The sequence below is a fragment of the Hyperolius riggenbachi genome, chromosome 6 (assembly GCF_040937935.1).
Source record: "Hyperolius riggenbachi isolate aHypRig1 chromosome 6, aHypRig1.pri, whole genome shotgun sequence".
NCBI classification, from domain to species: Eukaryota; Metazoa; Chordata; class Amphibia; order Anura; family Hyperoliidae; genus Hyperolius; species Hyperolius riggenbachi.
In genome coordinates this window covers 153,116,148-153,143,594 of record NC_090651.1, presented here as the reverse complement: position 1 = coordinate 153,143,594, position 27,447 = coordinate 153,116,148, and the positions used below count along the sequence as shown (strand labels likewise).

The window sequence follows — 27,447 nt, the reverse complement described above, 5'->3', positions numbered from 1 at the left end:
GCAGCCTCCGTATACCTCTTACTTCAGTTCCCCTTTAAAACAATTATGGCAACGTTCTCTCCAGAAAAGCGTGACTCTTTGCAGAGCTATCCAGACAAGCACTTAGACAAACGATTTTAAATAATGTATTTAATAATAAAATAATGCATAAAATGATTACAGGAAATGAACAGATTGATATAGTAAAATAATATGTAATAAAAGTGAAAATAACTGGATAATTACTGTAGTTACCATGTCTTTTTGGATTGTAAGTCCAATTTGCAGTACCGATTCTGCTTTTATCCGATGAGAGGTCAATCGGCCCTGAAAATAGAATAATACTCATCCATAAAATATGCCATAACTAGGGGAGCAAGAAAGTATTTTTTTTTTGCCATTTTCCTGATGTTACAAAGACTTTACAGCTTGAATATTTAAAGTTCTGCTATATTTATAATTGCATAACATTTGTGTTCTTTCTTTAATCGGGATTTTTCCAATTTTCAGGTATCAAATGGCAAGTAGGTATAATACTGTGGTATGTACAGCAACAGGCTGGTCAAGGGAGCGTCCTCATTGTGAAGGTAATTCTCAATTACACTCACTGCTCTACAGCATTAAATGATGAGACACACAGTATTGTTTTATAACTAAATGTAACTTGATACAAGCTAGCAGTTAGTAGACAGAGGTCAGAACATCTGGTTTCCATACTTATTCTGGATCAGTGACTCAAAATACTGTATTACTTTTATAGGAGTAGCTCAGCCCCAAGGTAAGGACAGCACTAAATATTTCTCACATCTCCCCTTCATTCCCACTTGCTAACACTAAAGCTGCATACCCTCCAAGTGATTTTACGCGGATGACTTTTCGCGATGAACGATCTTTTGTGATGTTTGGTAAACTATGTTTAACGATGGACGATTGCATGCGATAATCATTCACTTTGAACGACCGCCATGACGGATCCAATCGTGTGTGTTTGGAATGATCGCCATTGACCCCCACGCTAATTACTGCAATCGTACAACGACGCATCCGCACCCATCATTTGTACTAACGTTCACGATCGTGGAATATGGATCAGGGAGCGATCGTTCGCCAGATCGTTCAGCGGCGCATATCACCCAGATCTATCTTCCATGGTCTTCTGGTGGGTACTTAGGTTAACACATTAGGGCAGGGGCGTTTCTAGGCATAGGCATTACACGTCACTGCCTGGAGTGCCATTGTTCCCTGCACTAAGCTGTGTCCCCAAACTAAACCAGGCCCCCACGAGTGTTTGTACCACGTTTGTCCCCTTGTGCCTCTTCTGTCGCCTTGTGCCACCTTCAGTCCCCCTGTGCCACCTCTGTCGCACTGTGCATCCAGAGAAGGATTAAAGTGAAAAGGTGCCCTAGTCAAGCGACAAATTTGGGCACAAGTTTGATGGCCACCTAGCTTTTTTGGCAAGATTTGTTTGGGGTTAGCTTAAACCAGGCCCCTAGACTCTCTACAGGCCCTAGCCACCAGTCTAAGTTGCCTTTAGGATGATCCGGCTCTGTGTCCATTCCTCTGTGCATCCCTCTGTCCCACTGCTCCTCGTTCTGTCCCCCTTTGCTCCTCCCTCTATCCCTTTGTCCCATTATCTGTTCCCGTCTCCCTCCTACGCTCCCCCAGTCCAGTGTGTAAAGGCAGAGTATAGCGCAGCAGAAGCTGTGCACTAACGTCCCCTCAGGAGTCCAGTGCTGTGCCTGTGCGACCATCTTTTTTTTCTGCTCTCTCTAATGCTGGCTCTCCTCATGTAGGAAGGGGGTGTGCAACAAATTGCGACAGGATCGGTGTGTTGTTTGTATCTCAAGGACTCCCTGTATTATCTTGTCACCCTATACAGCTCATGGTTTATATTCTCTAGTGTGTGTGGATTTCTTTCTGGGGAGGGGGTGACACAGGACTTTTTGCCTCGAGTGACAAAAAGACTAGAAACACCCCTGCATTAGGGCCAGTTTTACCATTACTAGCGCATGGGGAGCACCGGACGTTAGCTCTTAGGGCCACCTGCATCACTGCATTAACGCGTGCATTGCTACGGTAACTCGTGGAATATTTGTCACGAAGGGTTAGGGGCCGGTGCTCCCCCTGCGCTAGTAACAATAAAATTACTGTGCGAAATTACTGCGAAAGGCAACTTTACCAGAGTTTACTGCATCAGGCTTTAGGTAACATATCAGTCCCATCTTACAGTACCCAGTGTAAAATCAGTGTAATTTCAATCCAATTTAGTAATACTGGTGTATATGGTTATTTTAATCATTTATTTCAGGTACCACAGTCTAATTTGTATTTATGAGGTGAGAGATATCTTTTGAAAACATATTGGGCCCGATCCAGGCACCAGTAAATGACATGAAGCATATTTAGTATAAATATAGAAATTAGAATTTACCGTATTTTTCAGAATATAAGACGCACTTTTTCTCCCCCAAAAATAGAAAAAAAAGTGCCTGCGTCTTATATTCCAAAGGCAGGGAATCCCCGACTTCAGAACCGCCCGCCGATGTGATCCGCCGCATTGTCGGGGACTCCCTGCTTTGTCCCCCTGTGTGGTCTGCCAGGAGAGCGGTCTCCCGGTAACAATAACTGCAGAGCAACTCACCTTCCTATGGATTCCAGTGCTGTGTGGTCTGCTGTGTGGTCCTCCGCCTCCAGCATGTCAGCTACACCTGTAAATGAAAAGTTAGCGGAAAAGAAGCTCACCTATTCAGCGGCGACGATCTGCAGACATCTCGGTCCCGGGCGGCTTCCCCTAGTGACGGCTCCTGCTTATGACTCATTGAGTCATGAGGAAATGACTCATTGAATCATTAACAGGAGCCGTCTCTAGGGGAAGCTGCGCGGCTCTCCCTAGTGATGGCTCCTGTTAATGATTCAATGAGTCATTCCCCATGACTCAATAAGTCATTAGCAGGAGCCGTCACTAGGGGAAGCCGCCCGGGACCGAGATGTCTGCAGATCGTCGCTGCCGAGTAGGTGAGCTTCTCTGCCGCCAACTTTTCATTTACAGGTGTAGCTGACATGCTGGAGGCTGAGGACCACACAGCAGACCACACAGCGCTGGAATCCATAGGAAGATGAGTTGCTCTGCCATCATTGTTGCCAAGGGAGAGCGTCGACATGGGGGGGGGGGGGGGGGAGACAGAGGACAGGATGGGGACTGGGGTGGAGGACCGGGGGGGGGGGGCATGCACAGGAGGGGGCACACACACAGGAGGACAGGAGGGGACACAGGGACTGGAGGACCACACAGGAAGGTGAAGGGGACACAGAAACACACACGGGGGGGGGGGGGGTTATAAGGAGACACAGAAACACACACAAGGGGGGCAGGAGGGGACACAGAAACACACACAAGGGGGGCAGGAGGGGACACAGAAACACACACAAGAGGGGCAGGAGGGGACACAGACACATACACACAGGGGGACAGGGGTGGACACAAGGGGCCTGGAGGACCACACGGGGGCTGGAGGAGACACGCAGGACATGAGGGGACACATGGGGCAGGAGGACCACACAAGGTGGCAGCAAGGGATGACACACACAGGGGGACAGAAAGGGACACATAGTGGACACAAGAGGACAATGGGGAGAACATGTACTGTACAATACGCTCCTGGAATATGGACGCACCAGGTTTAGTATATACTGTATACATTTTTTCCCCCAGATTTTTGCCCTCTAAACCTAGGTGCATCTTATATTCCAGAGCGTCTTATATTCCGAAAAATAAATAAAAAAATACGAAAAAAAAGTTATAAAAGTTTTGTTTAAGCTACAGAAATTGGGTTTTGTTGTTATGTCTTTGGTTTCTCTCTATAATTAACACCAGACCAGATACGGTACCACCGAAATAGGGTTTATGTAGGATCAATGTCTGGTCCAGTGTTTGAATATTTTATTTCCCTGTCAATGTTTGCATTTTTCTTTTATTGTGTATTGATTTGACCTGTTTTTCAGTAATGAAGGACCCTTTTTCATCCAGTATTGCTCAAATGATTGCATACTTTAGCACTGGGCATACGCTACTGGTGGGTATGAACAGTTAAAATAAGTTGCTGGGAGCCATTTGGGGGTGTAATATAAGGGTGAAGGAAAAGCAAAGAGGTAACTGTACTTTGTAGAATTATTGCAGCCTCATACAGCATTTTCCTATTCATTTTGGTATTCTGTACCTTTTGAATTGGCTTGCTTGCACTAATGTATAATATTTGGGAAAGTTGGATTACATGGCTTTCCAACATAAATGTTTCTAATAGACTCATATACTTATGTTTTTACAGTTCTATTGTGTCCACCAGTGATAGATGTCAACCTGAAAATCTTGACCACTGTGTATGATGATGAATACACTATAGGTAACGTGATCAACTTTGAGTGTAAAAATCCAGAACATAAACTTTATGGGCCTTCCCATATCTTCTGCACATCTGCTGGTACATGGAATACAGATCCTCCAACATGTAAAAGTGAGTTGTACAGTATATCTTGAAATTATTACATTTACTGGTATTTAATAGGGATGCAATGATAGTGAACTATTTTCTGGTACTTCAGTTTAGTTCCTGATTAAAGTGTATTAGAGGTGAGGAAAACTTTCAAAGTTATTCATACCTGCTTATTCTTTTAGGTCATCAGACACTTGATGGCCCCTTATTGTGCTCGGCCTGCCTTCCGTGCTGTTATAGCCCCTGTTCACAGCTCTGTCTGGTTCACATGCACTGTCTACTTTGTATGCCCTCAAACAGCTGTGCAGAGCAGCCATGGCCCAGAGCATCCTGGGTATAGAAATATTAGTCATTTTGCATGCCCAGTATACTCCCTGGGATGGCTGTTTCATGTAACCATGTGGGAGCACACACAAAGAGAGTACATGGAGTGGACAAAATACGAGGCTACAGCAGCAGCATGAAGGGGAGGCTGGGTACAATAAGGGTCACCAAGTGTCTGATGACCTAAGCGTATCACAAGGTATGCATAACTAACTTATCTTCACTTCAGTTTTACACCCTGAGCAGTGCCTAGAAATTAAAATCTGCACTTACCTGGGGCTTCCTCCAGCCCCCCCCCCCCCCGTAGCCCGCGAGGTCCCATGGCATCCTCTGGGTGCCCTCCATGGTCCGGCTGGTGGCTCCGCTCAACTAGCGACTTTGGCTGAAGTTGTGACCTACTGTGTCTCACCTGACACGATCACGCGCCCGTCTGTAAGCTTCCTGTGCATGCATGTTTCAGTCTTTCGAGAACCCTGCATGTGCAGGAGGCTTAGCGCACATTTCTACAAGCGAATGGGAGCCGAAGGGATGCAATGCAGCTATGCATCACTTCCGCTCCCATTCTGCGGAAATATATAGGAGGAGACAGTGGGCGGATGTGGCCGTGCGAGAATCTGCAGCATGCTGCAGATTCTTTGATTGCTCCACATAACCAACACGCAATGGAAACTTCCGTGCATTGGTTACAGTACAGCCAGGGTGCGATGCATCTATGTAGCCGCACCAAACTGCATGTATAGGAAACGGGCCCTTACAGCGCCGGGTATGTGATAGTGTCAGGGGCCACGCAAGCGCAGTGGGACCATGGAGGAGACTCAGAGGACACCGAGGGACCTTGCGGACTACGTGGGGCTGGAGGAAGCCCCAGGTAAGTGCAGATTTTAATTACTAGGCACTGCTCAGGTTCCCTGTGTGGGCAAGGAGTCCCCGACGTCACGGCAGGTCAGAGTTTGTATCGATGGGCAGTTGTAAGTCAGGGACTTCCTGTCTTTGGAATATAAGCTGCAGGGACTTTTTCTCCTCATTTTTGGGGGAGAAAAAGTGTGTCTTATATTTCAAAAAGTACGGTAGTTTGAAACAAATTAAAAGCATGTTAAAAACAACCAAAAAACAATGTTTATACTATTAGTGCAAACCCAAAGTTGTCCAAAAGTAAATCCTTTATCTACCATTCATCATGCACAACTCATGGCACAACTTACAAACAAATTTAACTTACAAATAGATTCCCATAACGTAATTTGTTTGTTAGTAGGAGACCACTTGTAATCTCTAATCTTACACTATGGGCAGCACTACGATCAGTGAACTTGAATGTTCCATGCAGCTACCTTATACTTTAAAAAGAAAAGAAAAGAGGTGGAGAAATTCATTTGACAAATTGATTAGCCTTTGTGGGGTACATCTAAGAGCCCTCTCACACGGGATGGCTGACGGAGACAAAGTCACAGCCTGTCATTATGTTTAGCATAGGAAGTGAAGCGGTTTGCGTCTGATGCTCGAACATTTAAGCTGCCTGCTGGATGTGGCATGAACTGCATCGCGTGTTAACCCCTTACACACGTGTTGTTAGAGACACTCCAGTTGTGTTACAGAGCAAACAGAAGGTACTTGCTCCCAGCAGTGTGGCGCCTCATCTGTGCAGAAACGCACTGTTTTGCTATCCATGCGAAAGGGGCCTAATCCATATGATGTAACATTACACATAATAACATAGTAACTTCCCATTCAAGTAGATGGTTTGTAAGCTATTGTAGCACTGGATACAAACATCTGCATAGAGGAATTCATGTTTAAGCTTTGTTTCTATAATAGAAAACCATTCATTTACAATGCTGTCAGTAAAAGTGTATTGTATTTTTGTAATGTACCTACATTACTCCTTTTTTTACAGCTCCAGTGTGTCTCCCAGTGAAGTTGGATGACAGTGTAGTTTTGTCTTCTCCTCAAAGTAATGAATATGCTGTGGGTCATATATTAAATATACAGTGTAAAAATCAGAACTTTCTTCTTAATGGACCTTCTGAGTTACGCTGCACATCTGAAGGAAAATGGAATACAGATCCTCCAACATGTACAGGTAGGCTTTGTTACACATAATGCACTTGCCAGTAATTTACCGAATATAATGGCAGAACCTGGCATAATGAACTTTGGCTTTACATGGATTTGTTTTCATGAGGTCCTAGGAAAACTTTTCTGATCAATCTGTACAGTGCTGCCAGAGCTGAGTCAAGGTCCTTGATCAAGACAGATATATCATGTTGTCACTTCTATATAGCCTGCCAAGCCCACACCAATATAGTGGCCCCTTTATGCTCACCTTACTTGTGGGTTTCTAGAATTTGCTGTGCCATATTTGATGCTGTAGAGCAAAAATACAGAGTAGCAGAGGATGAGGTAATCTTCCTGCATGCATTCTGTGCTGCCCAAAGACGCCAGACATGCCCTACCCAGCTTTCATTACACCGTCCACATTGCATCCTCATGTTGCCTAACAACTTGGACACCTCTGTTTCCAGCCACAGTGAATATCAGACAAATCACTTCCACTGCAAAGAGAGTACTACTAATGCAGTGGATGCAGCAAGACTGTTCAGTAGGGTAGCAGCACCATACCTCCCAACTTTTTGAGAGGAGAAAGAGGGACACTTAAGCCACACCTCTAATCATGACCCCAGCACACCCCTAATCACGCATACCATAAAGTTTTCATAAGAAAAATCATGTATTTTAATTCAAACCACACTGGTCCTTTCTATCCTGGTTCATTTTCCTTTATATTAACATTTGTATGTAAGAAATATATCAATTTAAATGATGGGCATAAAGTTTAGAATCAATTAAGCACATTTTTCAGTAAAAAAAATGTATATAGTTGCATAGATCTGTTCACCAGTCCTGAAAGAGGGACAAATGAGGGAGAAAGAGGGACAGGGTTACCAAAGAGGGACTGTCGTTCCAAAAGAGGGACAGTTGGGATCTATGCAGCACTGCCCCAGCACCTGATGAAGGTGTACACTGAAGCACCCCACCCAACTTCTCTTCACCGCTGTGCCTAATGCTTGAAAACTCTTTTGCCTTCACCTCAATCCTGCACCTGAGTATTTTTTAATAAACATTTTGGCTGTCCTAACTGTGTTTTTTAGATCCATATGTCATACCAATAGCCCTCTATTTAATTGACTTCATACATAGTCATTTTACAAGGTTTTGCTCTGTGTGTTTAGTATCAGCAATATAAAAATCTAAATTGCATGTTTTCTGGTAGTGTACTGTAAAACAACAGGACAGGGTCCAGGAAGTCAGAGTCCAATCCATACCATCACGGATTGAATTTCCACAAACACTATACTTTTGTGAAAATTAATTTGACACCGACACAGATTTTCAGTGCATGCTAATTTCAGTAAGTTACAGCTTACACTACAGAAACTATCCAATATTTCTGAATCTTAACTTTAACATCCACACAAATCAGAAACCTTTGACTTATTTGCACTAACATGACTACATTCAGGGTAAAAGTTGATTGAACCTCCTTGGGTTTGATATGAAGACACCGGCTGAATGAGCATTAAATTTGTGAACCATGGGTTCTGAATCTAAACACAATTGAAGTAAATGTGGGAACAGTCTGGAATATATTTTGGTATCTGGAGGCTAAAATATGGCAGTTATATTCACCAAAAGTATATGGGAATCTTACTACATGTCTGAGGAACACTGTGATGTTAACAGAGTGGAAAAATCTTTACAGGGCAATGTGGGAAAGACATAAATCCTTCATTCAGTGTGCAGCTGCATGAGGTTTATGTATGCTAAACATCCTGTTATGGAATCACTAATAGTCATTTCTGGGAATCAGTACATTGGCAGGGTTTGCTACGACAACATTATTTCTACTCACCCTGAAACCTATTTAAAGAACTGTCAGTTAAATGAAAGATGTTTCCATTTCTGCTTACATTTTTCTTGTCTGCTCCCTTGAAAAAATGTACTTCAACATGGACTGTGGGCAAAAATGTCATTATCTTAATAACTAGTAAACCCGAAATTCTCAAAAGAATCACAAATCATCCAATATACCAAATTACCTGCGCACATACACCACAGCCATCGGCTACAATGCAAATGCTACCATGTCGCCTTCAATGCGAACGCCACCTTTGCCCAAAGCCTACTGCCACTCAAATCCTGCACGCACGCACACTACAACTGCTGCCTACGACATGAATGCCACTGTCAGAAAATCTCATATTAATGCAGAGAAATTATGATCTCCATCTTGCTTTAGGCTGATTATATATGTTTAAAATGTTCTTCAAATTATTTGAGTGAATTTCAAGATTTTATGGTTATAAGCAGAGTTATTCTTTAATCAGGGTTAGCCCAAAGCTTGCATGTGTGGACACCACAATCGCCACAAATCACCCATGCATAAGTACATCTTTCATTTAGTATATAGGCTTCCTGGCAGATGGACTGTTGAATGAGTGGTTGCTGCTTGCTAACTGTGCAGTTTAACTGTCAACCGGCTGCAGTGCATAATTGTATCCTTTGTTTAGTTTAGGATTAGAGCTCCTAATTTACATTTAGAGCCTGAGCCCACTAACGCAGTTGTATCTGCTTCTGTCCGCTTTTCAGCATCTCTAACATTGATGTGTAATGGAAAAGCGGACACAATTGCGTCAGTGGGTTAAGGCACTTAGGGTGGTTAGCCTAGTTATAACAGCCTTAAAGGGATACTTAAGTCTGAGTTTTACTCACCCGAGGCTCCCCTCAGCCTCCTGCAGCTGAACGGTGCCCTTGCCGTGTCCCTCCGATACACCTGGACTCGCCGGCGGCCACTTCCGGTTTGGCCGTCACCGGCCGACAGGCTGGGAACGCGGCTGATTATAGGCGTCCCCGGCTGCAATAGCGCCCTCTATAATGCTATTGCGGCCGGGGACGCGGCTAATCAGCCACGTTCCCAGCCTGTCGGCCGGTGACGGCCAAACCGGAAGTGGCCGCCGGCGAGTCCAGGTGTATCGGAGGGACGCGGCGAGGGCACCGTTCAGCTGCAGGAGGCTGAGGGGATCCTCGGGTTAATAAAAGTCATTTTTTTTCTCAGCCTTAAGGTTCCCTTTAAAGAGAAAGTCCGACCAAGAATTGAACTTTATCCCAATCAGTAGCCGATACCCCCTTTTACATGAGAAATCTATTTCTTTTCACAAACAGACCATCAGGGGGCACTGTATGACTGATATTGTGGTGAAACCCCTCCCACAAGAATCTCTGAGGACCGTGGTACTCCTGGCAGTTTCCTGTCTGTGAACCTTGTTGCATTGTGGGAAATAGCTGTTTACAGCTGTTACCAACAGTCAAAAAAGCATGCAGCAGCTACATCTCCTGCCAGCAGTAAAAATATCACCATGTAATAAATTTCAGAATGTAAATTAGGGATTTAAAAGATTTTACAATGGGCAAACACTGACTAAATCATTTATTTTATACATAATTATTGTAAAAATGAAGCACTTTTTTATTACATTATTTTCACTGGAGTTGCTCTTTAAAGGGAATCTGAAGTGAGTAAAATTATTCAAAATAAACACATGACGTAGCTGCAAATTAATATTACATACTAACCTCACTGTCAGTTCCTCTCAGAAGCTCACCATTTTCTTCTTACAGTGATCCCTTCCAGTTCTGACAATATTTTGTCAGAACTGAAATATGCCAGTTAGTTATATATCAGCTGCTGTCAGTTACAACTGAATGTGTAAGGTAATGTCCATGTTTCCATATGCCTCAAGTGGGTGATATTACAGTTTAACAGTGTGCAGACCAGGAAGCTGTTATGGGGTAATGGCCATTTTTAAAATGGAGGACGGAGAATTCCATTGATCACATTGGTCACACAGGACGCAGGAGAGGAGAAAGATTGAGGAGTAGACTATACGGGAGGTAAGTATGACCTGTGTATGGTTATATTGACTTTTTATTCTCAGTTAAGGTTCTCTTTAAGCAGTAATGAATTCTATAACAGAAATCTATCATGTAATAAAAAAAAGGGTTTTGTCAGTTAAAAATTGGTTCACGACCCTCCATTTGCTTAGTTTGGCATTGCAAAGCACAGATAAGGTTGTTGGTTACAAGAAATTAGAACTTCAGCTTCTGAGTTTGCTGGTCAAACAGTTTTCCTAGCAAACAAATAAATAGACAGCCTTCACCTTAGTGAACAGAAGGCCCTTTGAGGGATCTACCTAAAACATAACAAGTTTAGCTCTTGTGTAATATTTATATTTTTGGTAGATTGGTGCTGTAGAGTAAGGGCCTTTTCACACTGGGGCGGTGCTGTGCTCCAAGTTGAAGCACTGCTTCCGCAGCGCACAGTGTGGAAGTGTATTTTTATAATAAACTTCCGTGCAGTTACGCATACCTCGAAGCAGGAAGTGACCGCAAGTGCGTGTCAATTCCTGCTTGGCCAGATGCCAGATGGGGAATACCACGTAGTAACGCTGTATTCCTCAAAGGCCTGTTTTTGGTGGTGCGGTGCGGCTGCTGCATTGCACCGGCAGTTTGCAGTGTGAAACTGGCCTAAAGGTGGCCATACATCAGGCGATTTGGCAGCCAATCGACTATCCAATTCGATTAATTTTAGTTTTGCACAGCAGACCGCACAGAATTCCTGACAAGTGGAAACCGTCCCATCCACTTGTATTGGTTATGGGAATCTGCATGCAGAAAACGCATGCAGATTCGTTCTAGTGGAAACGGGCCCTAATAGTTTCAGACATTTAAATTCATTTTTTTTTCATTATAGATTCATGCACTGTAAATGAGAATGAAATGAGGAAAAACAGAATACAACTAAAATATAACCAAGCACCGACTGTTCAGCACGGTGAAATTGTTGAATTTGATTGCATTCCTGAACATGAAATACCAAACCACAGGCAGCTTAGAGTATCTTGCAATGGAGGGCTGCTGGTTTATCCTACATGCCACAGAAGAGGTAAGTTAAACTTCTCTTTCTTTAAGAAAGATGTGTGCATAACATACTAAACACGGTGAACACATTTTTGAAAGGGGTATGCCGAGCGGATCAGTCAAAATCAGTCTTATCAGTCTGACAACAGCCTGTACTCATGTGGAACTGTCGTCAGAACAACCGTAGTTTGAAAAAGTCCGGCGTGTGTATGCGCCTTAAGGGATGGTTCACACGACAGTCTGCAGATGTACTTTTTGAAGGACAACAGTTGCAAGTTTTCTGCATATCCCTTTAATAATTTGTCCACTGCGTTTAGTTGTATTAAAGGACAACTGTAACGAGAGGGATATGAAGGCTGCCATATTTATTTCCTTTTAAACAATACCAGTTGCCTGGAAGCCCTGCTGGTCGATGTGAATGCAGTAGTGTCTGAATCACACCAGAAACAAGCATGCAGCTAATCATGTCCGATCTGACAATAGTGTCAGAAACACCTGATCTGCTGCATGATTGTTCAGGGGCTGTGGCTAAAAGTATTAGTGGCAGAGGATCAGCAGGGTAGCCAGGCAATTGGTATTGCTTAAAAGGAAATAAATATGGTAGCCTACATATTCCTCTTGTTACAGTTGTCCTTTAATGCAGCTAAATGCAGTGGACAAACTATTGAATGGGATATGCAGAAAATGCCCAAGCTTTTCTATTGGTTCTATCACATGTTCATTGCGATGCAGTCCATTGTGCCATGTTTGAATACAAGTTCCCTTTCTTTTATTGTGTCATTCACCAACTACAAGAACAAGTTTTTCTCTCCTTGTATAGACATTTAGGGGGAGTTTGTAAACAGGACCCCCTTAACCAGCCTCTATCGATGAATAATAGAGAAACGAAACAGCCCGAAATGTCAGTACAAGGGTATACAATATGTCACAACAGGTCCTCAGGACTAAGCCCTATGATACTTAAGATTGTATAGACTAAATTATAACATTTATTGTATAGCTAAAAACATCTATACATGGAAAGAGTACATAGCAAGTGGTCCTGGCTGAGTAGGGTATATCACAAGCCTGGCCCAATAAGGGTTCTATAGGAGTGGATCAGCGAAGATGTTCACTTGGGCCAGGTTTGTGATATACCCTATTCGGCCAGGACCACTGGCTATGTGCGCTTAGGTACCCATAGGGCTAAGTCCTGAGATCCTTGAGCAATGGATAATAGGAAAGGCAATTGAATTCCAGGAGAATGTCTACTTTTGCTTCATTCACTATTCAAAAACATTTGACTGTGTAGATCATGGTAGACAGTTGCAGATTCTCGTGGAAATAAGGATACCAGGCCATCTCATTTGCCTTTTAGGAAATGATATGCTCCAATGAACCATCTATAAATAGATGGAGAGAAAGTAGAAGCAACAGATTTCATCTTCCTGGGATCAAAGATGTCTGCAGATGGTGACTGCAGCCATGAGATTAAAGCATAACTGTCAGGCATAAAATATAAATTCAATTCTTTATTTTTATCTGGTAAACAAGTAATACGGATGCTAACCAGGCAATCCAAAAGTTAAAAATCACTCTTACTTTCCTTCTCCATAAGGGCTCAAACCCAATAGCAGCTTTTTCTAAGCGCTAGTGATTTGAAAAAGCTCCTGCTAATGCAATGCTATGGGGGATTATTATAAAATCACATCGCTCAAGTGGGATCACACCCATAGCATTACATTTGCAAGAGCTTTTCAAATCACAAAGCGCTCAGAAAAGCGATCCTAGTGGGTTCCAGGCCTAAAAGATCATTCCCCAGTTTCCCTGGCTCTTATTTGGTATATCTGCTGCACAAAGGAAGTTGCAGGGCATGCTGGGTTTTCTTTTTCTCTTCTTTACTTTCCCCATCCCACACCTCTGTTCCCCTCTGATTGGCCATTATTTATCATGCTGAGAAGCTGCAGAGTCACACAATAACAATGCACTTTCTAATGCAGACTTGGGTTGGACTGGGAGGAGGGCAGGCAAAGCATACAAAGACAGAGTAAGGGAGGAAATTATTGGCTTCAAGATAGACAAAATAGATAGATAGAGTCAAAATGGAAAATCCTAAGAAGGACTTTCACTTTTTTTACTATAGAAAAATCACTAAAATCAAAATGTGGACAGTGCAATACATATGTTATAAAAGCAGAGCAAGTATTTCTCTACTTATATACTGTATGTGTTTTTTTTTCTGAGATAGTATGGCTGACTGCTCCTCTTTAAACACTCCACCCCCAAGGGTTTTTACCCTAACGGACTGGAGCAATTTTCACCTGTCAGAACTCTTCCCTTTCATTCGCCAATAACTTTTTCAATACTTATCGCAAAAAAAATGATCTATACCTTGTTTCGTTTTTTTTTTTTTTTTGCCACAAATTAGGCTTTTGGGGGGTGATAGTTGTTTTCAGTAATTACTTTACTTTCTATGCATTTTAAAGGAGAAAAAATGAAAAAATACACAATTTCTCAAATTCCATCCCCTTGTTTTAAAATAAACATAAAACCCACACATTCTATTTTCCTATTTGTCCTGGTTATTACAAGATTTAAATTATGTCCCTAGAACAAAATATAGTGTCAATATATTATTTGGAAATAAAGGTGTATTTTTTCTATGTTGTGGTTTTCATTTTCTCATTGCACACTACCAATGATTACAAGCCCTTATTAGCAAAAATAAGAGTAGTACACCTTCATGACATACTGTATTTTTCGGACTATAAGACGCACTTTTTATCCCCTCAAAAGAGGGGGAAAATGTTGGTGCGTATTATGGTCCAAATGTGGCTTTTTTTTTCCCCCTCCCTGCTTGATGGCTCATTTAGGCTCTCCCTTCTCCCTCCCTCCAAGCCTCAACGTGAAGCAGCCTGCAGGAATCACTTTCATTCACCCCAGGACCTGCGGCTCTACTTTCACTGAAGGGGACGCTTGCTGCGGGGACCGGCGGTTCTCCTGTCACTGAGGGGACACATCTCTTAATGGCCAGTGTGCTGCTGGGACTGGCGGCTTTGCTCTCACTTAGGCGGTGGTTTACCTAATGGCCAGCGTGCTGCGGGGACCGGCGGCGATGCTGTCACTTAGGCGGCGGTATTCCTAATGGCCAGCGTACTGCGGGGATGATTATCCGTTCGCCCGGGACCGGAGGCTCTGTGCTTTTCCTAGTGTTCTGTGTCTTGTAGTGCTGCAGCCTAGAGGGAGGATCGGCGTTCCTCATCTCGTACAACCCCGGAAGCGGCAACTCCACTCGTTATACCCCGGGGTGAACTTCTGCGCTGTGGCTTTAAGGGTCCCACCTCATCAAGCAAGGGACCTTTAAAGCCACAGCGCGGAAGTTCACCCCGGGGTATAACGAGTGGAGCTGCCGCTCCCGGGGTTGTACGAGATGAGGAACGCCGATCCTCCCTCTAGGCTGCAGCACTACAAGACACAGAACATTAGGAAAAGCACAGAGCCGTCGGTCCCGGGCGAACTGATAATCATCCCCGCAGTACGCTGGCCATTAGAAATACCGCCGCCTAAGTGACAGCATCGCCGCCGGTCCCCGTAGCACGCTGGCCATTAGGTAAACCACTGCCTAAGTGAGAGCAAAGCCGCCAGTCCCCGCAGCACGCTGGACATTAAGAGATGTGTCCCCTCAGTGACAGGAGAACCGCCGGTGAACACCGGTCCCCGCAGCAAGCGACCCCTCATTGAAAGCAGAGCCGCTGGTCCCTGCAGCATGCTGGCCATTGAGAAAAGCACCACTGATCCTGGGGTGAGTGACACTGATTCCTGCAGGCTTGTTTACCTTATGCCTGATTAAGCATTAAAAAGGAAAAAGAAAATTGAGATGCACAGTCTATATTTCTTATATCACTGTCATTGATATTCTGTAGTTGTTTACTTTTTTTTTTGCCTAATTAAGCATGTCATAGTAAAATGATTCCTGTAGGCTGCTTCATGCTGTGGTTCAGAGAGAGAAGTGGTCTTTGACATATTGCCTGAGGGGTATATTGCCTGAGGGGTATATTGCCTGAGAACTGCTATCCCTGCCTCACATCACTCACTTTAGTAGCTTGGAGGGAGAGGGAGAAGCTCCACAGGATGCCCCTGCACCATGGACGCACCAGGTTTAGTATATTTTTTTCCCCTGGTTTATGCCCTATAAATTTAGGTGCGTCTTATGGTTCGGAGCGTCTTATGGTCTGAAAAATACGGTACATATTTAAAAAGCTTAGTCCCTAAGGTAAACATTTATGTATTCTCTTTTCAATTCTGTCATTCTTGGGTATTTTTAACAAGTGTTTTATTTTGGTACAGAGTGTATGAAAATAACATTTTAATTGCTTTTCATTCAGTTTGCCGCTAAAACAAATTCATACGACATAGGCCTCAGGTTTCAAACCCCCCAAGTTCTATTATCTCACTTGTCACGATTAAAATGATACCCTATATACATAATGAGATCAGCTTTTTGGCCATGCAATACGCTGTTAAAGGACTTCCGAGGCCAAATGTCCAAAAAAAGTTAAATACCTGGATCACTTTTGTAGGCACGGAGGACGCCGTCCGCACCCTCTGTGCCATTTCGCAGGGTCCCCGCCGCACCAATAGCCCCCCGGGCCGCAGGCCCAATAGCCCCCCGACAGGCAGGAGAGCCCAACCCGGGTCGTGGGGTCGGGAGTGGCCCAGGGAGCTATTGAGCGGCAGGGACCCGGCGGAATGGCACAGAGGGCGCAGACGGCGTCCTCCGTGCCTACAAAAGTGATCCAGGTATTTAACTTTTTTGGACATTTGGCCTCGGAAGTCCTTTAACCATGAGCAGCACCAATTGATTTTTCAAGGTCATTTTTTTAACAAAAGTAATACAATCATTCTTTCTTAGCAAAGCCCATGGAGCATCTGAACAGTCAAGAAAAGCCATAAATGTCACCATTCTGAAAACAAGAGACCCAGGCCTACTCATATATACATATTTTGTAAAATGTGTACTTATGTGGTTTTCCTGAAATGGCACCATAAATTAGAATTTTCTTACAGTTTTCACCTTAGCAAAACATTTTTTTTTAAAATACTTAGTTCTCAGCTCTCAAACACACCAAATTCTATCCTCTCAGTTGTCACGGTTAAAATTATACCCTATATACATATATACATATATACATATGTTAACAATGAGCAACACCAATTGATTTTTCAAGGTGATTTTTGTACCAAAAGTAATACAGTCATTCTTTCATAGCAAAAACCCATAGAGCGTCTGAACAGCCAAGAAAAGCCATAAATGTCACCATTCTGAAAACTAGAGACCCAGGCCTACTCAGATATACGTATTTTGTAACATTTGCACTTATGCGGTTTTACTGAAATTGTACCATAACTTTGAAAATTGTATTTTTTTTTTACAGTTTTTTTTTAACTTTGGCACAAAAAAAATCAAATTACTTAGGCCTCAGTTCTCAAACACCCCAAATTCTATTCTTTTGCTTGTCAGTGTTAAAATTATAACCTATATACGTAATCAGTTAGCTTTTTAGGCACACGGCAGACTACCAGTAGCAATAAAGGCCATTTTTTCCCCACTAAATGTAATATAAAATCATTCTTTCTTATCAAAGGCCCTGGAGTGACAGAACATTTGATACATGTCATAATTGTTATCATACTGAAAACTAGAATGAGAGCATCCACGGGGAAGCATCCTGCGCATCCGCAGTACGAGATTTTCTCCTACTGCGCATGCGCAGGATGCTCTCGGCGGGGTAGGGTGATCAAGGACGTGCGCGGCCAGGGCTGAACAGGCACAGTGGCCGGTGACTGGCTGTTGCCAAAATCAAGACTAAGCCACAGCAGGGGATCGTTCCAGGACTTTGCAGGCACAGGGCAGCTGCAGTGGGCTGGTAGAAGCCCCAGGTAAGTGAAACTCTTTTTTTTAGTTTAGTTAAGGTTCCCTTTAGGCTGGGAACACACTAGACGAATTTGTGCGCGTTTTGCCACGGACTGCAAAATGTGCACCATTCTACAGTGCACACGCACGTGCACGCGCATCTTCACGTGCATGCACACTTGAACATAGGGAACACACTTGCACAGCCATTTTCCCTGTGATTCCTGGGTCTCCGTTGGCTTTTGCATTCGGATTTAACATGAAAATGTTTCCACAAATGTTTCCGCGTTTGGAGCAGCATGTACTGTATGCGAACGTGTGCAGAAAAAAAATCAAAAAGTTGTGCGATTTAAAAACGCATGGAAGTTAAGGTTCCCTTTAGGCAACGGAACACACTAGATGCGTTTGTGCTCGTTTTGCCACAGATGGCAAAACGCGCATGATTCTACTGTGTACATGCATCCAGAACACACTTGCAGGGTCGTTTTCCCCTGCAATTCCTGGGTCTCAGTTGGCTTTTGCGGTCACATTTAACGCAAAGGTTTTCCATGAACATTTCTGCATTTCTGCATTTGAAGCAGCAGTTACTGTGTGCGAACATGTGTGGAAAACACAGAAAGCTGTGCGATTTAAAAACTCACAGAAGTTAAGGTTCCCTTTAGGCAGGGAACATACTAGACGTGTTTGTGCGCATTTTTCCATGGACAGCAAAAAGTGCATGATGCTACAGGCTATTGAAGTCAATAGCCTTGCGCAGGAAACGCTCGTTGTGACTGTTCATTCACATTTCGTGTTCACGTTTTTCCGCACATTTTTAAATCGCACAGCGTTCTGCTTTTTTCCGTGCAAAGTGCACGTTCGCATACTGTACATACTGCCACAGATGAGGAAATGTTCCCGGAAAACTGCCCGCATTAAACGCAAAAGCTGACGAAGACCCGGGAATCGCAGGGGAAACCGGCTCACCAAGTGTGTTACCTGACTTAAAGTGCACCAGAGATGAGAAATGTCTCATCTCTGGTACCATACTTACCTGGGACTTCCTTAAGCTCCCTTAGGGCGGCTCGTCCCTCACTGTCTTCCCGGGTGGCTCCAGTCCCAGGCAATTAAGCATGAAAGCTTTCGAGCTTGGTCATGAAGAGTCGGAGGCCAAACAAATGAGATGGAGGAAGGCTATCCATAAGCATCTCAAATCAAAGCTTAATTATAGTCATAGCTCTTCATATAAATGTGTGTAAAAATGGGTTGTTTGATGAAAACATGGTATTTTCCTGCGGTGTGTCATTGCAATTCTCCCATTCCAATTGTTTGTCCCATGGTGCGGGCACACATATTGTGGCAGTTTGCTGCCTCGCACTGTATGTTGCATGCCATAGGACCAACTGGGAAAATTACATTTTCCCAAAGGCTTAAAACCCTGCCCACATAGGAAGTACTTGATGAGCTGCAAACCGGAACTGCGCAATCACTGATACCGGTAAACTGAAAGTCAGCAGCTGGCTGTGCACCTGCAGATTGCAGTGATGCAAAATGGCAGGGAGAAAGAGGATGCTCAACAGTAGGAGGCTGCTCTTGCTCAAAGTGGTGGCGCTCCATAAATTGAAAATGATCACCGAATGGGTTGTAAAAAAAAATAACCAGTAAGGGCTGTTTCACTCTGGCGGGCGATTGTTAAATCTTTCCTCACTCCAATTTACAGTACATTCTGAAATGTATCACATGTGGCGAAATCTCCTGTCAGGTGATCTCTGTAGAATGTTTGATTACTTAGAAAAGTTCTAAAGCCAGTAGAAAATATACCTGGTCACCCAGAATACTCTAGGTGGGGGAGAGATGTCTGCACATCTTATCAGCATAGGCTAAGCATCACTGGGAAGGTGTTTTTGATGTTGAAACCAGGAAAATTACCATAAAAGTGGGTATCCTGTATACTTTATTGCGTTCAGCTTTATGTCACTGCAGTGCCTCTTTACATTGTACAGTATATTACACTGGGAGAGAGATGTTGTTTATGGCATTTCTGTAAACAATACTTGTATGTAACATGACAAAAATATTTAAATGAAATAGACAGACACGTTCAGTTAAACCAGAATAGTTTGCGGCAACGCGTTGTAAAAATGTCTGACAATAAACAACATAACATTCAGAAAAAGGAGATGTAGTTTGGCGCTGGAGAGTATGGCTATATGTTTCTTCCCCCTCTCTCCGGCCTCCATTTTTTCAGGGTTGCAGAGCCGTGCCACCAGTGTGGGACCCCATCCAGCAGGCTCTCTTTTAGCCTCCTCTTGCCTTCAGAGCTCCAGAGGAGGACTGCACTGACCTCACCACTTTCCCAGCTGGCGCAATTACTGTATGTAAGGAAATAGTATCAAAGGAGCTGCCAGGCACTCCGAATATTGCATGATTCCAACTAATAATAGTCACCAATGTATCCACCCAGTCAAACTATGTGCTCAAGACTAAAAGACAAAATATTGTACAAAACATCCATAGAACAGCAGAAAAAGTCTGGCACTATAATTTTAATAATGGCAGCAAAATAAATCCAAAGTGCAGCTGTGCAGTATTGCAATGATGCATGTCAACATGAACAGTTTCAATATGCAGTAAGAGTAGCAAGGTGATACATACTCAAGGATCAATGCTGTGAATGGGTGGTTGGGAGGCTGCTGTGGGTGCTAGAGGGTGCACGGCCTAACGACCGTTTCGCAGAGTGTATGCCAGGCTTCTTCCGTGGCTTGGAATGATTAGCAAGGAATATATGCATCTCAAAGCGGAGACGCACTTCCGGTTGCAAACCATGTTCTGCCCTCGGCACCTAAGCCTAAAGCGAAAGCACGCGTCGCCATAGCAACTGCCATCAAACACGCCCAATGATGCTATGACATGTGGATCAATGGTGGCATGCTTCTGCTTAGAGAACCAAACCTACAGCGCACACGCGTTTAAACATATTGTGTACACGAGTCTGTTGCCATGGTTACCGAAAGCGAAAACCCGGCTCAATGCAACATCATAGCCTACTAGCTGAATGTCAGTGTGGGGTAAGAAAAACGAAGGGTCATGATAAAAGAAGGAATTGGTGGGGAAGGAAATGTGAAAGATGTGTCCTAGTACAAGAGGAGGAATGAACGACCTAGGGGAAAACGTGCAATGGGAAGTGGAAGAGAAGAAACCACATCCTAACGGACCAGTACCATAGAAAGTGGGGAAAAAGAAGAAAAATACAGAGCATAACCATAATACTTGGAGCCATAAAAAGGCAGCAATGTAAAAATGTATATACAGTATAAATATGTTTATTTTTTACCAATCAAATAAAATTATTCTTTATCATTAACAAAAACATAATAAAATAGAACACATATGAAAGGCTCCAGAAAAAAAAGAATCCTGTCCATCATGGTGATGAACAATGGGCAACTACAGGTGGCCTAGGAATAAAGTAGAGATTCAAAAGGGCTATGGAAGTATCCATAAGGACCATCAAGATGTATTTGGACAGAGGCGACAAGGATGTTTCCTTTAACGCCTTTGTGAATGCCTCAATTTCCTCCATACTCTCATTGCTTTCCTCTTTGAGGACTATTGGTACCTGCAGGTCTCTGGCACCGTGATGGGGACTCCAGTGGCATGTACCTATGCCAATTTCTTTTTGGGAGCATGGGAGGAATGCTACATGCATTCCATTGATAACCCCTACAAGGCAGCCTTGAGGATGTGGTCCAGGTATGTGGATGACGTCCTGGAATTGATGATCACAGCAGATGGAGTTTTCACCAAGGGGTATCGAAAGCCAACAGCTTCGAATACCATTTTACACTCTAGTAGTTATCATCCAAAGCATGTCACTGAATCCCTTCCTTATGGTCAGTTCCTGCGTCTTCGTAGGAATAATACTATATTATTTTTTAATGATTTTTTTGGAACAAGCATAAGACCTTAAATCACGACTTCATACTAGAGGGTATAGAGAGGACAATTTGGATCAAGCCATGAGGAGGGCCACAGACAAAGATAGATCTATGCTAGTCAGGAGAAGTAGGCAGTATAGACAATCAAAAGGATCGGGAGTTTTTTCATTTGAGTTTTCATCTATGGCCAGACAAATCAAATGGGCCATTAATAAAAATTGAGGACTCGGTCCTTAAAGAAAATCTAGCGCCTCAACCACTAATAGCTTTTAGGCGAGCTCCCGCTATTGGTGACATTCTAGTACACAGTGATTTCCATGAGAATTCACAGCATACTTCACTGAGCAATTTTGCTTCTACAGGCAATCACCGCTGTGGCTATTGTAAGGCCTGTCGCCACATGAAAACGGGCAAATTCTACCAGTTTGGTCCCGTTAACGATCCTCCAAGGAACATCATTGCTAAGCTGCATTATTACAGTACAAATGAGGTCATTTTGTCTATGGCCAGATACCTACCAGACATTGGCCTCAATTCACTAAGCTTAACTCCTGTCTTTAATAACTCTTCTGAGCTGTTTTACAGTTATCACAATTATATCACCATGGTGATAACTGTAAAACAGCTCAGAAGAGTTATTAAAGACAGGAGTTAAGCTTCGTGAATTGAGGCCATTGTTTATTAGGATCATAAATAGTAAGTCTTTCCGGGCTTATCTCCGATCACTTTGCAAAAAAGAAAGGAAATGAAACCGCTAACATCTATCCTTTCCAGGAATAAAATGAGATACCACTGGAGATTCCCTTTCTGCTTGCTCATTTTGCATAATGGCTGGCAAGTGTAGATTTCTGATCCCCAGACCTGATCATTAAATTGGGTTTGCAATCTGACTCTGCCTCTTGTTATTCACCATCTCCCACTCAGTCCAGTAAAATTGCCCCATGGTCTCTGTGGACCAAGATTGCGCCTCATAGGATGAAAAGGATGAATCAGTCGAACAGTAACAAGAGGCCTCTCCTGTGAATTCACCTGCAGATTCGGGTTCTGAATTCTGATGTGATTATCATTCTGTTCCTGTACTCTTCAGTCAATGTTTGGATCATTAGATTATGTACGGAAGATGGCGCTATCTTTTTTTGCCAGGTTGTTCTCTGTGCGAATTAGCTGAGCCCTGTGTCCCCCACAAACCCTGCTGTCATACTAGCAGGTTAATGTCTGTATATTCAAGATGTTACATGTATTATTCATCTCCACCCCCACATGTTTATTACAGATATTATCATATGCAGATCCAATTACAGTCATCCCAGGTGTGTGTGTGTGTGTGTGTGTGTGTGTGTGTGTGTGTGTGTGTGTGTGTGTGTGTGTGTGTGTGTGTGTGTGTGTACAGTGGGTTGCAAAAGTATTCGGCCCCCTTGAAGTTTTCCACATTTTGTCATATTACTGCCACAAACATAAATCAATTTTATTGGAATTCCACGTGAAAGACCAATACAAAGTGGTGTACACGTGAGAAGTGGAACAAAAATCCTACATGATTCCAAACATTTTTTAAAAATCAATAACTGCAAAGTGGGGTGTGCATAATTATTCAGCCCTCTTTGGTTTGAGTGCAGTCAGTTGCCCATAGACATTGCCTGATGAGTGCTAACGACTAAATAGAGTGCACCTGTGTGTAATCTAATGTCAGTACAAATACAGCTGCTCTGTGACGGCCTCAGAGGTTGTTTAAGAGAATATTGGGAACAACAACACCATGAAGTCCAAAGAACACACCAGACAGGTCAGGTATAAAGTTATTGAGAAATTTAAAGCAGGCTGAAGATTTACAAAACTTGAACATCCCACGGAGCACTGTTCAAGCGATCATTCAGAAATGAAAGGAGTATGGCACAACTGTAAACCTACCAAGACAAGGCCGTCCACCTAAACTCACAGGCCGAACAAGAAGAGCGCTGATCAGAAATGCAGTCAAAAGGCCCATGGTGACTGTGGACGAGCTGCAGAGATCTACAGCTCAGGTGGGGGAATCTGTCCATAGGACAACTATTAGTCGTGCACTGCACAAAGTTGGCATTTATGGAAGAGTGGCAAGAAGAAAGACATTGTGAACAGAAAAGCATAAGAAATCCGGTTTGCAGTTTGCCACAAGCCATGTGGGGGACACAGCAAACCTGTGTAAGACGGTGCTCTGGTCAGATGAGACCAAAATGGAACTCTTTGGCCAAAATGCAAAACGCTATGTGTGAGTGTAAACTAACACTGCACATCACTCAGGACACACCATTCCCACTGTCAAATATGGTGGTGGCAGCATCATGCTCTGGGGGTGCTTCTCTTCAGCAGGGACAGGGAAGCTGGTCAGAGTTGATGGGAAGATGTATGGAGCCAAATACAGGGCAATCCTGGAAGAAAACCTCTTGGAGTCTGCAAAAGACTTGAGACTGGGGCGGAGGTTCACCTTCCAGCAGGACAACGACCCTAAACATAAAGCCAGGGGAACAATGGAATGGTTTAAAACAAAACATATCCATGTGTTAGAATTGCCCTGTCAAAGTCCAGATCTAAATCCAATCGAGAATCTGTGATAAGATCTGAAAACTGCTGTTCACAAACGCATGTTTGGAATCATGTATGATGTTCATTCCACTTCTCACGTGTACACCACCTTGTATTGGTCTTTCACATGGAATTCCCAAAAAATTGATTCATGTTTGTGTATTATAAATGCTAGCGTTTAGATGTTTGTTACTCGATCACGCAACAATGGCAAATTGGATTTGAATGAAATTTGGCACACACATAGTACATTACCTGGAATAACATATAGGATACTTTTTATCCCCATAACCAAAAAGTGGGCGGAGAAAAATACAAATTTCACTAGGAAAATGTAAACAGCAGCCATTCTTACCCTGTTAATAATAGGGTTCTCAAACTTTGCACAGTTGGTCACTGGGTGACTGGGATTAATATTCAGAAAAGTGGGTGGAGCCTACAAAAGCCAATCAAAATTCACCTATTGATTTTCAAGGAGAATATTTAATTGCTGCCATTCTTGCACGATTAATGGCACAAGCCTCAAACCTGGTACGTTTGGTCATTGGGTGACTGGGGTTCAAATTCAGAAAAGGGGGTGGAGCCACAAATAGCCAATCAGATTTGTTTCATTTCAATGCAAGTTATTGATGCCAAAGACCGCAAAGCTCACAAACTAGGTCATTGAGCAATTCTGTGTTAGGGTTGGAAGTGGGTGGAGCCAACACCAGCCAAATACATACCTGGGCAATGCAGGGCCATCAGCTAGTGTGTGTGTGTGTGTGTGTATATATATATATATATATATATATATATATATATATATATATATATATATGTATATATATATATATACATATATATATTTATGCCAAGGGATGAGCGGCGCAAACCAAATTATATGCAATACTATGCAAAGCATGCATGCAGCACTGGAGATCCCCAGTCTCCATAAGAAATATATAAATACAGAGGGGCTGCAGCACACAACAGGAAAACAGTAACAGGGGCTCTTGGTTACGCTTTAACGCGCTAGTTTTTATTTTTATTAGCGTTCTAGTGGTAACTAATCCAACAGCTTTTGGATTAGTTCCCACTAGAACGCTAATAAACACTAGCATTTTTGCATGGTTAGAGTAGGACTCACCAGATTGGGAACACTTTGGCGCAGTTGGTGAGCTTAAGCGCATTGAAGTGTAACCAAGAGCCCCTGTCACTGTTTTCCTGTTGTGTGCTGCATCTATATATACAGTGTGTGTATATATATATATATATATATATATATATATATATAGGCTTTTGAGTGTGGGACCTAGCAATATAGTGTGTGGTTAAGGTGCCTCACCTCTTAATGATACCTTCACTACACAGGGCTGACCAACAATGCTTCCTCCTGTGTAAAAAAATATTTCCATTAAGCTTCTTGTCTGAAAAGCTACTACTGCAAACACTGGGAGGTCATATACACTCCCCCTACCTCCTCCTGCCGCAATCCGTGTTCTGTTGATCAGGGCTCTGCACGCTGAGCCGTCTGCTTTTAATCCTCAGCGTCTTCCGGGTTGGGGTGCGCATGCGCGTGACGCACTTCCGGTCCGGCGTCCGTGGCACGCAGATTCTTCTTCCTCCCGGAAGGCAGGTGGAGCGCATGCGAAGGGCAAAAGCACTGCGAGAACAAATGTATATTTTAGGTAAGCAGCCTGAAGCAGCTGGCAGCGGCATCCGTGCGTAACTACTGCACCCAGCACCCCACAGACCAGCAGAAGGGGGCCTCTCGTACCAGCACTCCTTTAGAGGCTAAAGGTAGCGAGAGCTTCGCTCAGGAGAGGGAGAGAACCTGAACGGGGGCTGCAGGAAAACAGCCTGGTAAGAGCAAAAAAAATAAATAAATAAATATTACAGCTGCATAATGTTCATGTTCGATCATGCGTAGTCCTGAGGGAATCGGACAGGTGAAAAAAAGCATCGATCTAAGCAGCCATCTTTAATTTTATAGTTACATGTCCTGAGGGAGTCAAGGGGGCGGGGTTAACCCATAGTATGCTGACGGGGATTTGTATAGGAAATATATATATATACACACACACACATACAGTACAGACCAAAAATTATGAACATTTTAGATTAACACTGAAGGCATCCAAACTATGAATTAACACATGTGGAAGTATAGTACATAACCAAAAAGTGTGAAAACTGAAAATATGTCATATTCTAGGTTCTTCAAAGTAGCCGCCTTTTGCTTTAATTACTGCTTTGCACACTCTTGGCATTCTCTTGATGAGCTTCAAGAGGTAGTCACCTGAAATGGTTTTCACTTCACAGGTGTGCCCTGTCAGGTTTAATGGAATGGGACATTTTCAAGGAAATTGGCATGGGAATTTTTCTGAGGATAATGGTGTAAAAGTAATTAATTATGGCTAGTTAAGAATAAGAAAATAAATTTCTCTTTGCTGTGTTTATTTATTTTTTTAACTATTTTTGGTAATGGGTAAGGGGTACTTTAGTACCCTATACCTATTTCACATGGAGAGGGGCAGGCACCTGTAGGTCCCCTTGTTAAAGTGTATGAGTGAGTATAAAGAGTGAATGAGCCTCAATATCTGACAAAATTATTAGCTTGTCTAAAGAGGTGCATTTGAAGGTTTTCAAGCTCAAACTGTGGGAAAGCGTTCAGAAGGAAAGGTGGCACTTGTGAGGAGGCCTACATGCTTGAGTGTGTGACCAGCCTAGAGGACAGTGGGTTTCATTGAAGGAGAGAAGATTCCAGGTAGGATGGTATCTGGAGATTATGAAAGAAATGTATGGAGGGTACAGCTTATGGAGAGTTTTGTATCATAGGGTTAGCAGTTTGAATTGGATTCTTGGGGTAGCTGGCAGCCAGTGGAGGGATTGTAATAATTGGGCAGAGGTGAAGATAGGAGTAGATGTGGCTGAGGTGGGGGCAGAGTTCAATAGGGATTTTAGAGGTGCCAGTCTGGTTTTGGTAAGCCGCAGAGTAGAATTTTGCAGTAAAAGAGACAAGAATAATTAGGGCATCGAGAAGCATTTTAGTAACCACTTGTGTGAAGAAAGGACAAATTCAGGAACATTTTTGCAGATGGAAGTAACAGGATGTTGTTAATGGTTAATCCTGCTCTCCCCAGCCATCCTCAAATCTCTCAACACACTACATCCTCCTGCTGTCAGCAATATGCTGTACATTTCACCATCCCTCCTATCCACTCCACAGCTCGCCTCTCATGAGATTTTCTTATACTTACAACCTCACCTTCCATGTCACACTACATCTAAATATAAGTCTACACTGCAACTTCTGCTCCGCTATATCTGC

The 27,447-nt window shown here is 43.2% G+C and overlaps 1 protein-coding gene across 4 annotated transcripts in view; it reads left to right on the top strand.

Moving 5' to 3' along the window:
* Nucleotides 1-493: 493 nt before the first annotated feature.
* LOC137521181 (coagulation factor XIII B chain-like) overlaps nucleotides 494-27,447 on the top strand; it is a 268,933-nt gene continuing 241,979 nt past the window's right edge. For all 4 annotated transcript variants that reach the window (XM_068240106.1, XM_068240107.1, XM_068240105.1 and 1 more), the window contains exons 1-4: nucleotides 494-566; nucleotides 4,305-4,490; nucleotides 6,688-6,873; nucleotides 11,602-11,793. In XM_068240106.1, the coding sequence (XP_068096207.1) occupies nucleotides 497-566; nucleotides 4,305-4,490; nucleotides 6,688-6,873; nucleotides 11,602-11,793 (634 nt within the window). In that variant the 5' untranslated portion in view covers nucleotides 494-496. The remainder of the gene's footprint in view (nucleotides 567-4,304; nucleotides 4,491-6,687; nucleotides 6,874-11,601; nucleotides 11,794-27,447) is intronic.